The sequence below is a fragment of the Macrotis lagotis genome, chromosome 1 (genome assembly GCF_037893015.1).
Source record: "Macrotis lagotis isolate mMagLag1 chromosome 1, bilby.v1.9.chrom.fasta, whole genome shotgun sequence".
Classification (NCBI taxonomy): Eukaryota; Metazoa; Chordata; class Mammalia; order Peramelemorphia; family Peramelidae; genus Macrotis; species Macrotis lagotis.
This window is the reverse complement of record NC_133658.1, coordinates 885863257-885878511: the sequence shown is the minus strand read 5'-3', so window position 1 is coordinate 885878511 and position 15255 is coordinate 885863257. Positions and strand designations below refer to the sequence as shown.

The 15255-nt window shown below is 40.9% G+C and overlaps 1 protein-coding gene across 2 annotated transcripts in view; it reads left to right on the top strand.

Moving 5' to 3' along the window:
* Nucleotides 1–9135, top strand: part of SLC45A1 (solute carrier family 45 member 1) — a 32368-nt gene extending 23233 nt beyond the window's left edge. Inside the window, exons 7-10 of one of the 2 annotated variants that reach the window (XR_012474601.1) lie at nucleotides 2642–2818; nucleotides 5016–5221; nucleotides 6363–6569; nucleotides 8683–8756. Coding sequence is in view for 1 of the 2 variants with exons in the window: in XM_074218551.1 (XP_074074652.1) it covers nucleotides 2642–2818; nucleotides 5016–5221; nucleotides 8683–8949 (650 nt within the window). In the remaining variant the exon portion in view is untranslated. Of the gene's footprint in view, nucleotides 1–2641; nucleotides 2819–5015; nucleotides 5222–6362; nucleotides 6570–8682 lie in introns of both variants that reach the window. The other variant, XM_074218551.1, reaches the window with a different exon arrangement.
* Nucleotides 9136–15255: the final 6120 nt, after the last annotated feature.

The following is a 15255-nucleotide window of genomic DNA, read 5'->3' as shown; positions in this document are numbered from 1 at the left end:
TGTGTGTGTGTGTGTGTGTGTGTGGTAAAGAATATATTTAAGGTATTTTGTAAGCCTGAAATACTTATATAAATGCTATTATTATTATTAATTTGTCATAGTAGCTGGTTGAAACTTTGGTATGGAGTCATTCTTGAATGGCCAAATTATGAAAAATTAAGAGGAGGGTGAGTATGAAACCAATAGAGCTCCGTTTCCAAGTTCCCCTGTCCTTCTAAGTCCTAAGAAAGAAGTTCCTATTCCTAAGTTGTCTCATAGAACATGCAGGAGTCAAGAATACATTTTTCACTTTTATTTTGGACCAAAATAATATTAAGCATCTATAGATGGACAAAGGAGCAACAGTGTTAGTTTGTGACAAAATATGGTTATGATGAGCAGACACCCAAGACATTCAAGATAAAAGGTTACACAAATGGATGTTTTGACCTCTTACAGATTAAAACAGCCAGTTAAATGCCAATAGGTCTAATCAACCCTCTGATGCTTACTACCTCTATGATCTTAAGCAAGTCACTTATTTAATAGCTAGCATTTATATTATTGTATTATATTATACATATTATCTAATTTGATCCTCATAACAACTCTATGAAGCAGGAGTTATTATTTCCCCTCCATCTTTTCTTTTTTACACTTGAAGAAACCGAGGCAGACAAAGGTGACTTGATTTGCCCAGAGTCACATGACTAGTAAATGTTTGAGAGTGGATTTGAACTCTTGTCTTCCTGATTCTAGTCCTGCTTCTTTGTCCACTGAGGCATCACCATTAACTATCTAACATTTAAAAATTTTAAAGAATTCTCAAATCTGAGGGTGATTTCAACCAGACAAGTGATTAATACAGCCTTTGTGCAAAAACTTCCAGGGAACTGGGTGGTTGTACCTGTTCAGCAAGCCCATTCTCCTTTCTGATAGCTCTCTTCCTATTTTGAACTTTGTCTTTTTTTTGCTTACTGCTGTGTCTACGAATAGAGATACGCGGCCAAGCAGAATAACCTGAGTCCTCTTTCCCACTAGACTAGGAAGGGAAAGGAATAAGCATTTGTACAGAGCTTATTATGTGCCAGATACTTGGTTAACTATTTTTTTCCCCGAAATATTAACTCATTTGACTGCTCTTCATTTGCTTAAAGACCATATCATGTCCTCCACCTTTAGGCAAGTTACATAACCTTTCTGAATCTCAGCTTCCTCATATTAAATAACTTGATGAACTTGATAACTTCTGACTCTGAAGTCTTCGTTCATATCTTCAGTGGGGGTGGACATGTTTTCTCTTCTCTAGCCTAAATATCCTCATTTGGGGCAAATAAACAAACAAATATGTAAATAAATAGCTGAACATAATATGTAAATATCTATTTTGTTATATGAAAAGTATCTCCCTTCAAGTTCATGTGGTAGGTTACTGTTGCCAAATAAAGCTATCACACTGCAGAAATTCCATAGGCAAAAACTTGGGGTTTTATGCTTTAAGCACAGGTTCAGGGGCTAGGAAAATAACCCTGAACTAAGATTAGGATTCTAACAAAACTTTTTATAGACAAAAATTGCATCAGAAGGAGAAATAAATTTTGATATATAGCAATTTAATACATCAGCTTACATCATAGTTGAACAGACTTAGTTAAACAATCATAATTTCATCTATCTCTTAAAAAAATCTGTTTAAAGAAACTCTAATGGTAAACTACATCAGGTTATAGATTAAACTACATTTAGAACATTCACATATCAGAAAGATAACTACAGGTGGAGCCAGGAGAATTCTTTCACAAACAGATACATAAATTCCTTTGGGAAGTTCAATTTGCCTTTTGGTTTCTTTGCTCAGATGTCAAAAAGTCTTCCTTTGGGGCAGCCAGGTGGCACATTGGGTAGAGCACCGGCCCTGGAGGACCTGAGTTCAAATTTGATCTCAGACACTTAATAATGACCTAGCCGTGTGGCCTTGTGCAAGTCACTTAACCCCATTGCCTGGCAAAAACTAAAAAAGAAAACAAATCTCTTCCTTTAATATTATCATTCCATGAATCAGATTGTTAGCCAGGTGAGGTTAACATTAACAGGAGTCAGCTTTCAGTTAGCCAAAGTTTCCAGGAAGAATAGCATAATGAAATTGAACAAAAGGAAATGGAAAAATTCTCCTAACAGTATCTCATGCACAGTGAATACAGAGTTATTGAATTCCTCTTCTGTGAGACAGCATTTCAAGTACTTGAGTCAGTGAGATCTCTACTTTCTCCTGGCCTTTCACCATTTGCATGCAAAATGAAGGCATTCGATTAAGAGGGGTGTGAGGAAGGGACAATCCTATATAATTAGTGATACATGATCATCATAAAAGTCCTCTGGGTGAGGTTGTGAGGGAAGGGAATAAGCATTGAGATAGAAATGATGCTAGGTGCTCTGCAAATATGACCTCATTTTATCCTCACACCAATCCTAGGAGGTGGGTACTGGTATTATTATCAGTTTACAGCTGAGGAAACTGAGACAAGCAGAGGTTAAGTGACTTACCCAAGGTCACACAACTAGTAAGTGTCTCAACTTAAGTCTTCCTGATTCCAGACCCTGTGCTCTATCCACTTGGGCTACTTAACGATATAACTTGTTCAACTTATGTCTTTTCTTGTAGGGTGGCTCTCATTTGAGGGCATGTTGCTTTTCTACACAGACTTTATGGGTGAGGTGGTCTTCCAAGGGAACCCCAAAGCCCCTCACACTTCAGAAGACTATCAGAAATATAATGCTGGTGTTACTATGGGATGCTGGGGCATGTGCATCTATGCATTCAGCGCGGCATTCTATTCAGGTATTCAATTCAACCATGTGACCCAACCAGAACTTCTTGTTGCCTGCTATGGGTCAGGTGTACTTGGCTGGGCAGCCAGGGAGACCCAAGACAGGACCCTGTCCTCAAGGGGATTGTGTTCTCCCAAGGGGAAACATAGGCACAGATAAGTCAGTGCCAAAGTATGCAAAAGTGATTTGGGGGAGGGGTGAAGCCCTAATAACTGGAGGTAGGGGGTGGGGTAGAGCTTCAGGAACAGCTTTTAACTTGAGCCTGGAAGGGAGCTAGTGAGTCCCAAGAGGTAGAATTGAGGAGGGAAAGTATTCAGGTATGAGAGCCAGACTGTGCAAAGGTATAAGGATGCTAAGTGGAAAGTGAACTAAAGGGTGGAGAGTTCAAAGTTGGAGAAAAGTAGGCTAGAAACATCGGTTAGAACTGTATTCCAAATACCAAATAGAGGCAAAATAAGAATGCCATATTGACAGATGGATAGGTAGATAGTTATATAGATCAGAAGGAACATTTATACAGAATTTTAAGATTTGCAAAAAGCTTTACAAATATTTCATCTGATCCTCTGAACCATGGGAATTAGGTGCTATTTTTATACCTTCTTTACAGGTGAGGTAGACAGGGTTAAGTAACCTGTCCAAGGTCACACAATGAAGTGATTGAGATTGGATTTGAATTTATTGGTTCTAGAGGCAGGAGGATCTGAGTTCAAATCCAGCCCAAAATGCTCACTAGCTGTGTGACCCTGGACAAATCACTTAACCCCAATTCCCTCCAAAAAAAAAAAAGGAATATGGTACAGACAAGGCAGGAAGTCAAAAAATTAATCAGTGCTCCATTTACTATAGCCTACCTATCTGCCTCCAAAAATGCTAGGTTCCAGATATCCTTTAGATTATGATCAGCATTTAGCTGGACACTGGAATACTTTAACAGTATGGCTATTTGTGCCTTTTAAAAAAAATATTAAATGAATTAAATTGTTAATTAAAATGTTAAATGAATTAAAAATGTTAAATAAATTAAATGAAAATTCCCTTGTTAGGTAACACACACACACACACACACACACACACACACACTGATAATTGATAGAGGTTTTCTCCAAAGTTTCTATATAGGTGGAGAAAATGTTTTTTAAAAACCTAATAAAATAAAAATCTTATGAAATCTAATGTGTGCATCCTGCACACAAAGCTGCTGGTGAGGATTCACCTCAAGATGATGAATAAATTAGAGTACACAAGATGTTCCCATATAATAAAACTGGAAATCCTATTACTACCTACATTAGACAGGGTACTCAGTTTTACAAACGGAGAAGGCATAAAATCCCTGGAAGGCAGTGGCAAGGTTTATGGCAAAGATATAAATGATCCTTTTTACACTTAGACTCCCAAAGGATATTCAGCCTCAGGGCTGACATGTCTGCATTGACAACACCCAGTGGAAAGCCACCCTCCTCCTCAGTCCATTTCTTTCTATGACTCCCAGAACAAAAACCTTGAGAAGTTGAGATTTCAAAAGGAAGTGGGGACTGTGACAGCTGAGTTTTTAGTGTAAGTTTTTTGAAAGACTGCCACTCCTCTCGGTAAAGTGGATCATTTAATGCTTTCAATTTAATTCAATCTAATTTGCATTTATTAAGCACCGCTTACTATGTATGGATCAAATATTATTTTAGATGCTGGGGAGATAAAAAGGAAAAAAAAGGCCCCCAAATATTTTTTTCCCCTCAAGGATTTTTACATTCTACTGGGGGTGGGAGGGGGGAGAATTTACAAATATGGAAGATGCAAGTTATTTCAAGGGTGAATAGAGTGGGCATTGATGATGGTTTTTGTCCTTTGTTATCAAAGACCATGACATCAAGGAGGTGATGCCATAACAAACCCATGAATTAGATTTGAGTGAGGGCGGGTGGAGGACATTAAAGGCCTTGGGAAAGGAGTATTAGCTAAGAAGGAAATTAGGGATTAATGAGGCAGAGATGAGAAGGGAGTATGTTTGAGGTTCAGGAGATCATCTGTGCAAATCTGAAAAGGTAAGAAGATATCTCATGTACAAGGAATAAGCAGCAGGCTAATGTGATAGAGTCTAAGTGACAGGGAAATGTTCTAGGAAAGGTAAGTGGGAGCCAGGCTGAGGAGTTCATGGGATGTTTTGTGATCTCTGTGGTGGCTCACTATCTTTCTCTGTTTTGTAGCAATGCTAGAAAAGCTAGAAGAATACTTCAGCATTCGCACCCTGTATTTCATTGCCTATCTTGCCTTTGGATTGGGGACAGGTCTTGCCACACTCTCCAGGAATATCTATGTGGTTTTATCACTATGCATAACATATGGGATATTATTTTCTACCCTCTGCACCCTCCCCTATTCTCTGTTGTGTGATTACTACCAGAGTAAAAAGGTAGGTGGTGTCCCCTTCCCACCCTCTTCATACTCATGAAAAAAATATCTTTAAAAGGAAATTTGTTTTACTTAGGCAATTCCAATTATTTTGCACTTTTTAGGATTGATCGGCATTCCAGCATCCCACGTGAGCAAATTGTATAGAGGGCTGCCTGGGGTTCGGAGGGGTTCACCAACTTGACCTTAATTATAAAGCAAGCTCAGAAGTAGGATTTGAACCGGTTTTCCTTCCTGACTCCATCCCTAGCACTTTACCAAATGAAATAACATGCATGAAATACCTCAAACCACTATCTAAACAGTAGCAATTATTATATCATACAACCTTTCTAGGAGAGATGCCATAAAAGTTTCTCCTTTTCCTTTTCTTATCTAGTCAGTTTCCAGCTCTTTTGCCAGACCCCTGTGCTCTCTCCCCTCTTAGTTGAAAGAATGGGTTGGAAGAAAAGTAAATCTCCTTGCTTCTTTCTTTTCTTCCCTTCCTCCCTCCTTCCTTCTTAATGCTTCCTGACCCATCCTCCCTCCCTTCTTTCCTTCCACTTTTCCCTCTACTTTCTCCTCTAGGTTGTTCCCTAGCCACAATTGCCCATATGCAGGAGCCCGGAGCATCCTTTTCTGTGGAGCACTTTGGTCCCATCAGTTGCATCAAGCTAGACTAGGACTAAGATTCCTTTGCTTAGGAAGCTCTGCCTTGGCAGTGAGCAGGTGCTTCACCTAGATAATGTTGGCAAGCAGGATCTACTGCCAAGCGGGTGGGTTCCGCTCCACTATGCCTCTGTGCTAAAATGGCAGCCTTTCCAAGTACTCAAGTATGGAAGTCATCCATACTCTGGAGGAAGAAACCAAGAGAATATCCTCTTGGGAATGTCTGAATATATTGCACAAGTCACCCCTGTGGCCGCCGATGAGGGTGTTGTGCAGCACAATGAGAAAAGGTCCCCCCCTTTGCTATGAGATTCATTCTTGGCAGTCCCAGGCAAAGAGTGGGCAAGTCAATGTTGACTCTAGAAACAAGTCCAATAGTGACAACTCAGCTGAAGTGGTGACTTTGTTTTTTTACCAGGCTGTGTGTAACGGCTGCTAGAATGTGTAAGTGAATCCATTCTAATCACCGTGCTCTTTTGGCTTGATTTCTTCAGTGAGGCCACAACCCCATGTTGGCAACATCCAAGCACTTTCCTCCCGTGAGAGCCGGGTCACGCGAGGGGAGCTGACCTCCTCCTGAGCATTCCCCCTAGCCCAGGTGACACTGCAGCCCCCCCCTCCTGTTAAAGGAACACGGCTGTCTTCAAGAGACTTCAACACCCAGAGTAGTTGTGACTCTCTCCCTTGTAGTTTTAATTAATGTGAGTACTCAGAAGTCCTGATCGCCTTAAACATTGGAATTAGATGAATGTGCCCAACCCTTAGCAGACAGAAATGCTATTTCTGATGGGCTTGAGTGCTTCCAGGAGAGGCCATCAGCTCCCTCTTTCAGAGATCAGAGCAGAGTCAATCAGCTTAGATTCTTCTATTAATAACGTTGGTTTTCCTACGAACATAGTTGAAAGTCCTCCAGTCATTCCCCAAGGGAAGCAGTAGTTGCTTTCCTCCCATGGAATGCTATTGTATTTCATCACAAAGCAGAATGGGGCAAGGGACACCTCTTTGATGGAAGTAAGACTTGAGAATAATTTGATTTTGAGATTCCAGAGGGACCCCAGTGGCTGCTTCCCCCTCTAGAACCATTTCGGGCTTAAAAGGTTATTATTATCCTGCCCCTCTGAGGCAGAGATTCAAGGCTGCCCTGACACGGATCCTTCATCATACTGTGTTATATTAAAATGGTGCAGAGAAAACTGGCTATTGAATGAAGTAATATAAGTAAAACCTTTTGTAAATACACGTCCGCTATTAGGAAGATTCTTCTACATACAAATAGCTCTTGAATAGGACAACTTCTGGGAGCAGTGTTGGCTTGATTAAGGGTGACTGGTTTTTTTAGGAGGTGAATTCAGGGACATTTGTCATAAGAGAACAAGGCTGCTTGGGGTTGTTATTAGAGAAGATGGACCAGAAATGAATATTCAGGCAGTTTTTAACTTACTGATAGGATGTGTTTAGAAAGTTCATTTGAAACTCAAATTGCATTTTCCCAAGGAAACAAATTGATAAATGGCGACCAACTCCCTCAGCCACCTCATAGAAATTTGTGAAACTCAGGGTTTGTAATCTTTTGGTATGTCCTAGCACAGACAGTGAAACCTAGGGATCTCTGTAATTTGTCTAAACTGTAGCAGTAGTAGCATCATTTTGCTGAGTTCTAGATACTGGGGCAGATGATCAATTGGGTTAGAAAAGAGAATGTGACTTTTTTTTTTAGAGTAGGCATGGGGATACTTTCTGCCAAAGGCCAAAACTTAAAAATGAGTCTGCCATATTTGGTCAAATGTTTAATTACTTCACCCTAAAAAGCTCCTAGAGTTGCTGAATTTCTAGTCCTGCCTGTGGTTGCCTTGGTAGCAACAGATTACATGATTTCAGGGGTCTTATAGGGTCCTGAATTAGAGGTGCACCCTGTCCTGTTTAAAATTTTTTTGATAATTGTATTTCAATATAATTTTTTAATCCTATGTATTTCATTTGATGCATCTAAAAATGTAAGATCCCTAAGAAGGGATTCCCTAGACTCCGTCCATTGACTATCCAAGGGAGTCCAGATATATCAAAAAGTTAAGAATTTCTGTTGTAGAAACAATCAGTGGGTGAAAGAGGTTGAATTTGTCTGTGGCCTCCTCTTACCTCATAATGCCCCTTTCTCTCACTTACCTTAATCTCCCCTTCTCCTCCATCACACACACACACACACACACACACACACACACACACACACACACACACACACACATCCTTGGCTTATCAAAGTGGCTTATAAAAATTTTTCTTCCATGCCATTAGGGAGAAAGCAAGTTGATTGAATTAATTCACTCTACACATGCACATTTAATTTAAAAAAAAAAAAGAGGATGCTTAGCTTACTCTATGCTAATTCTCAATATAATTTCTCACAGATAGCCTTCTAAGTTTTCATTTTTTAAAGCTAAAGAAGATATCAAACTCTTTTTTTTTTTGGAGTTATTTCATGAATACTGTCACCCCTTGGATGATCTGCTACATCCAAGGTCTCATAGTTTGGAAGTAGAGAAGCAGCTCATGCTTCTCTGGTTTCTATTTTTATGGCCCGAATTCTTCGGGGTGTTGTCATCACTTTGAAGACAAATAGAGAACTTTTGGGCTATTTTTCCACTTGAGGATGAAATCTGAAAATCTAAAAATGTCCTATGGGGGCTCCCTGGTAGCCTTAATATTCTTATAAATTAGAGACTCTTCTGCTGCTGTTTCAGAAAAGGTTTTATTGATTATGATTGGTTTGACATCTTTTTTTTTTTGAAACTCACATTTTTCTTCTTTTTTAATCAGTTTTCAGGGTCAACTGTGGATGGCACCAAGCGAGGAATGGGGGTGGACATCTCCCTCTTGAGCTGTCAGTACTTTTTAGCTCAGATTCTTGTCTCCATTATCATGGGACCATTGACCTCAGTGGTGGGCAGTGCCAATGGGGTAATGTACTTCTCCAGCCTCGTGTCTTTCGTGGGCTGTTTGTACTCTTCCCTTTTTGTCATTTATGAAATTCCTCCCAGTGAGGAGTTAGAAGAGGAACATCAGCCACTTCTGCTGAACATCTAGTGCCCTGAAGACCTCCACTTTGGGACTACCGCTTGTAACACAGGCATTCTGAAAAAGGGCTAGTTAAGAGCTGACCAATGGAATGACTGGATTGCCTTGACCAGCCGCCTAAACCAGTGTACAAGTAGAAAGATTTCCTATTGTAAATATGTGATGAGACAATAAATAGCAAAAAAGAAAAAAAAAAAGAAAAACCCAACTAAGTCTGTTCTTTCTAATGGTGAGGGTCTTCCTGGCAGGGTGAGCTGGGAAACTAATGCCTCTATTGATCCTGAGGTGGAAGAACCCACGAACGTGCATTGCAAGCAATACTGTCTTGTGTGTTTCTCCTGTGACTTATAAATAGAAGAGACCTCATGGATCCCAATATTCATCATTTAATATAAAGATAATTCCTGTAAGATATTCTGGGAGATGGGATCCAGGTTCATTTTAGATGATAAGAAGAATTTAGCTAAGTTCCCCTGAGATATATATTTCCTGCTCAGAAAGCCTTAAATTTAATTACTAAGAGTCTTAACACAAATGTACAGTAGAATTAGATCACTGACCTGGAAAAGACCAGAAAGATCATGAAACTCAACTAAACTATTTTAACGAGGAGACTGAAGGTCAGTGAAAAGGGGGTAACTTGGCTATGGCTAGGGGTATGAGCAGAATGACTTCCTAACCCATGGGTTCACTTCATAGCTTATTGGTCTTTTTTGGTGAACCACCAAAAGAATACATAATTATAAGGAGAGGAGTTCATCTATTAAAACTTGCATTTCCTAGTTATCCACCATGATACAAGTCTCTAATCTCTCAAAGCAGGTAGAGGGTTAAAGGAGTATGGGGAGCAGTAAAGTGTCATTTTGGTGTTAGGCTGCAAGAAAATCACCCAATCTTGGAGGTGGTTTTAATAGGAAAGGTTATCCTTTTCAGGGTTAACATCAAACCAGAAGATATTACTCAAGTTGTCATTGGTTGGGGGGGGGGGGGGTTCTCCATGGCATCTTTTAAAATATCTTTTTAAGTTTTCTTGGCCAAATTTGAAATTTCAGAATTCTGACTTCCCAACTCCATTGCCAAGGACAAATCTAAGCAAAACCATTGCAAAGTGATGATTGCAGAGGCTAAAGCAATATTGAGGCTAGTAAACTCTTATCCCTTCAAAATATCCTTCAAGGATCATCATGGATCTGGTTTTATCATAGATTATATCGTTACTGAAGGTATCTCTCCCCAAAACACAGCTATTAAGCTTGATCAACTGATAATAACTGTAGAATCTAAGAATCCCCCTTTGGAGAACTGGATGGTTCCTCAATCCGGGATAGAATAGGCTGAAGGTCATAGTGGCTCCTGCAATCAGAAACCTATACCCAAAGTCATACTGTCTTCTAAAAAAGCCTAAACTTCTTAGTCTGGATGATTGGGTTTGCAGTCAGAGAACCCAAGTTTGAATTCTGGCTGAAGCACTGTAACGGTGGTGGGCAAGTCACTTTGTCCTATCAAGGACTGAGTTTTGTAAAATGACCAGCATTTGAGCTTTTCTAGTTCTAAGACTATGACCCTCATAAGAAACTTCAGGAGACCTTAGTTTGTTCAGTGAAATATGAGGCCAGGTTCTTAGCTAAGAGGGAGGGGGAAAGGAGAGCCAGGGGAGGTTTGAGGAGTAATGAAAAGGTTTGGAAGCACCACTATGGAAAGTGGAATACAGCATTAATTAGAAAGATATAAATGGATCGCCTTTCACCAGTGGGGGACCCAATTGAGTTATGTAACAAAAATTTGTAGTGGATCCATGCAGAGGGGTTTTTAGATTTTCTTTCTCTGGCTTGATTCAATGAGAGGAGTGAAGACAATGGACAGTGGGAGTGATCTATGGCTAGGTTTGGCAGGACAAGTTTGGCCTTGTGATAACAGGGGCAGAGTTGATCCAATTCACTGATGGGTCAAGATGGGGGAAAAAGAATGGCTAATCCAGGAATGATAAATTGGGAATGGTGAGGGGTGGAGAAATTGGAGTTCATGATGAGGACACAGAAATATGTTAGAGATGTGAGGCAGAGGGAGAGGTGGATTGACAATGGGAGGTGATTGGATATGGGAATTTCAGCTAGTAAATGCTAAAGTGGTATTTGTGACGATGGCAAAATCAAGGACATAATGATTTCTGTGTGGGGTTGAAGGGTAGGTCATGTGAGGTAAGTTAAGGAACTAAGAGGTTAGGATCTGAGGGAGTCAGTACTGTATGTTGAAGTCGCCCAAGTATGTGGGCAGGAGTCAGGGAGGAGAAACACTGAACCCAGGTACTGAACTCTTTGGGGAAAGAAGTGTCCTGGAGACCAGGAAGCAACATTTACCTTCTATCTCCTGTTGCACTACCAGAGTGGAGGAAGGGGAAAGTTGGTGGGGGCAAGACTTCCTGCTGGATTAATGCATACCTTATCTCCAGTCTTTGGAGTGGCCTTGTTGACTCACCAGGTGCCTTCCATTCTATAAGTGTTTCATAATCTAGTCATACCTTATATACCTGATGGTTCTGAGCTCTTATCATTGAAACCTTATTCCCATCTCTCAAAATCCTCCCATCCCAAAGTGCCATCCAAATTCTACCCAGTCTTCCTATTGTGCCCCCTGGAATACCTGTTCATTGGCAACAAACTTCCCTGCATTCTAAATCTCTTCCTCCTCTCCTTTCATCTTCTAGCAATCACTGATCTCTCCTCATGAGACAACTCACTGTCCACCCTTTTTAGTACTGGCTGCATTTTCACTCATTCCCTTAGGCTTACTGGTCAAGGTAGAGGGAGTTGGAATACTCTTTGCTTCCCATGGCCACTTCTGGGTTCTTCTTCCATCACCTATTACTCAATAAACTCTCCTTTGAGGTGAATGCCATTTATAATGATCACCCAATCAAGATCCTGATAGCTGCTGACCAAAAACCTTCCTCCATGAGTTTGGTACCTGGTTCACCATTTTTCTCTTCCTAGCAGACAATGATGACTCTCCCTCAAAAACCCTTAACCTCCCATTTCCTCAACTCACTCATTCCACCTCAGTTGCACACTGAAAAAAGCTTGATCTTGTCCTTCACACATCCATGTTCAAGAATTCCAAAATCTGACTATATCCTTCCCTTACCAAATCCTGTTGTTCCACACTGACCTCCATCCCTTGAACACTCAGTTCTCTCGGGAACCATCATGCCTGCATCAGCCCTATCTTCCCTCTGCCCCTCTTCTTAACTGTTGAACAAATTCAACACTGATCTCGAGTTTTGCCCATCCGTGGCTCAGCCTTGGATCACAGCACCAGTGTTCACTCTCACACGTGTTTAAAAATTGAAGTGGAAAAAATCATGCAACCATCCTGACTGAATCCACTACAAATTTGTGTGACATAACTTCAACTGGACCATCACTGCTACTAGGGAATCCTACTATACGTCACGATCAACTCACCATCCCATTCTCCCCAGCAGCTCTTCCAAAGCATTTTCTCTCTCCTAAGATCTCCCATGGCTTTCTGCTCTTCCCACTCTGTTGGCTGAGAACGATGCTTCATACTTTATAGAAAAAAATTAAGGCTATTGGCTGTCAATTTCCTCTTCCTCGTTCTGCAGTATTCTGATGCCACTACTGTTTCACATGAAGAGGTGACCTTACTCCTTAACCAAGGCTAAGTCCTCTCTACCTGCACTAATACCATTTCACTACATCTCCTTTAAAGACTATCTCCTCAATCATCCCCACTCTCCCATCTTCATTTGCTGTAACCAGTTCCTTTCTTCCTTCTACAAATATGTTAGTGTCATCCCTATCCCAGAAATAAAAAATACTTTAACTTGAACCTTCCATACTTGTTAATTATTCCATTTTTTTTCTGCCAAAGATTGGGTACAAGAGATGCCTTCACTTTCTTTTATTCTTTTTTTTTGTTTTTTTGCTAGGCAATGGAGTTAAGTAGCTTGCCCAAGGCCACACAGCTAGGTAATCATTAAGTGTCTGAGGCCAGATTTGAACTCAGGTACTCCTGACTCCAGGACCAGTGCTCTATCCACTGTGTCACCTAGCTGCCCCTTTTCTCTTATTAACTCTTACAATCCAGCTTCCAACCTTATCATTCCACTAAAATTGCTCTCTCCACAGTTACTGATTTCTTAGTTGCCAAATCCAGTGGCTTTTTTCTCAATTCTCATTGACCTCTCTGTGGCCTATTGATCACTAATATTCTCTTCTCTTTAGGGTGCCTCTCTCTCCTATTTGCTCCTTCTCTGTGTTTTGCTGATCTTCTTCCAGGTCACACCCACTATACAGGGCTCCATCTGGGGGTTCTCTTCTCTTCTCCCTCCTTTCTCTTGGTAATCTCTCATCAGCTCCTATGAATTTATGATTCTCAAATCAACCTATATGACACCAACTTTCCTGCTGACCTTCAATCTTGCATCTCTGCTGCCTTTCAGACATCTCCACCAACTGGATGGTATCTTAAACCCAACATGTTCAGAACTGAACTCATTATCTTTCCCTTGAGCCACTCCCCAAACCCTCTATTACTGTAGGGTAAACACCATACTCCCAGTCCCTTGGGTTCACAATGTAGGTGCCATCCTCTTCCCCCTTTCCTCCAACCTGCCAGTCATTCTATCATCTCTTGAATACAGGCCCTTCTCTCCTCTGACACTGCCAACATTTGGGAGCAAAGCCTCATCATCTTGAACTTATGCAATAGCTGCTGGTGGAGCTGGTGAAGCAAACACAAACACCTGCCTCATGTCTCTTCCCTCTCCATTTCATCTTCCATTAAGGCAAAAAATGATTTTCCTAAAGTGTAGGTGGGATCAGCTCACCACTCCCCCCTCCTAAATTAACTCCAGTGGCTCCCTATTATCTTTGGGAGTGAATACAAAATTTTCTGTTTGGCATTCAAAGCCCTTCATATCCTATGACACCAATGATAAAGGGGCTTCCTGGCAATTTCTCCCACAAAAATTACACTTCTCAGCTTTGCCTGGGCATTCTATCTGACTATCCCAGTTGTCTGGAACACTCTCCCTCCTTATCTTTGTCTTCTAGATTGATTTTCTTCCTTCTTCAAGTCTCAACTAAAATCCCATTTTCTGAAGGAAACCTCCTATCCCCCAGAACTCCCTTAATTCCACTAACATGGCAGCATGCTGGGAGAAAGCAAGCATCTATAACCCAAGTTCACCGAAGTGCTGCCATTTATGAGAAGAGTGGCAAGACCTGGGATGTGAAATTCCTTCTTTGGTAACAGTATGTGACCAGAGATTTTTTCCCAGCTGGAACATTAGTCCAGTCATCTTGGGCAGGTCCCAACCTCAATTTTGTCTCAAGCTACTACTGGAAGACATCTAAATGAGGCCTAAGAGATTAAGGCCTTGCCCAAGACTTCATTGCCAGCCTTTGGTGGAATGGAAAGTTGAATTAAATTAGGTCTACTGTACCATGTGTTCTAGGCAATCTACCGAGTTCCCAGTACTTTGGGTATAAGCCATACTCCAGAGGTACCCCTAAGTCTGAGGAAGAGGGCTTTTCTGCATTAAAAAGGTGGGTGAAGGAGCACTGATTATATTTGGTGCAAATCAAGTGTGTGGAGAAGAAAATCCTTTAATCCTAAATTAGCAATTTGGGGAGCTAGAAGTCCTAAGGGAAAAAAAAGAGAAGTGAAGTTAGGAAGAAAAAGACACCATTTCAACATGCAAATTACAAGGAATAGACATAGGGTAGGCTGTGTCATATAGCTTTTGAACACAAACACTGTAAAAATAGAACTTGCTGAAAGGCTAGTGCAAGGTCTAGTGATGTGTCTGTCTGTAGGTATGATTTTTTTTTATGATGTACAAATTTTACATATCCTGATTGAGGAAAATCAAGTAAGTTACTTTAGCTCTTGGTTAGAACACAAATCATTGTTTCATCAAATAGCGACGGCTCAGCTCCATCAAATTTGGGTATGGAGTACATTCACTGAAGGGGATTATTTGGCCAGGGAGGAGAAATGAGGGGTGAATGCAAGGGATGGGCTGTCTTGGCAAGACAAGTTATTCTGGTTCTGTTGGGGGAGAGAGAGGGGAGGGGGAGAATTAAACTTGACATAAAGGAAACCATCCTAAGTTATTCCTATCCCAAACTAACATGGACATTCTCGGGAGCTAGTAAGTTTTCCCTGGCTTGAAATCTTTATAAACGAGGGCTGAGCTGGGTAGGGTGCCACATACCTGTAAACTGAGCTACCCCAGGAGGCTGAGGCTGGCATATCTCTCAATCTTGGGAATTCTAAGAAGCTTGGGGT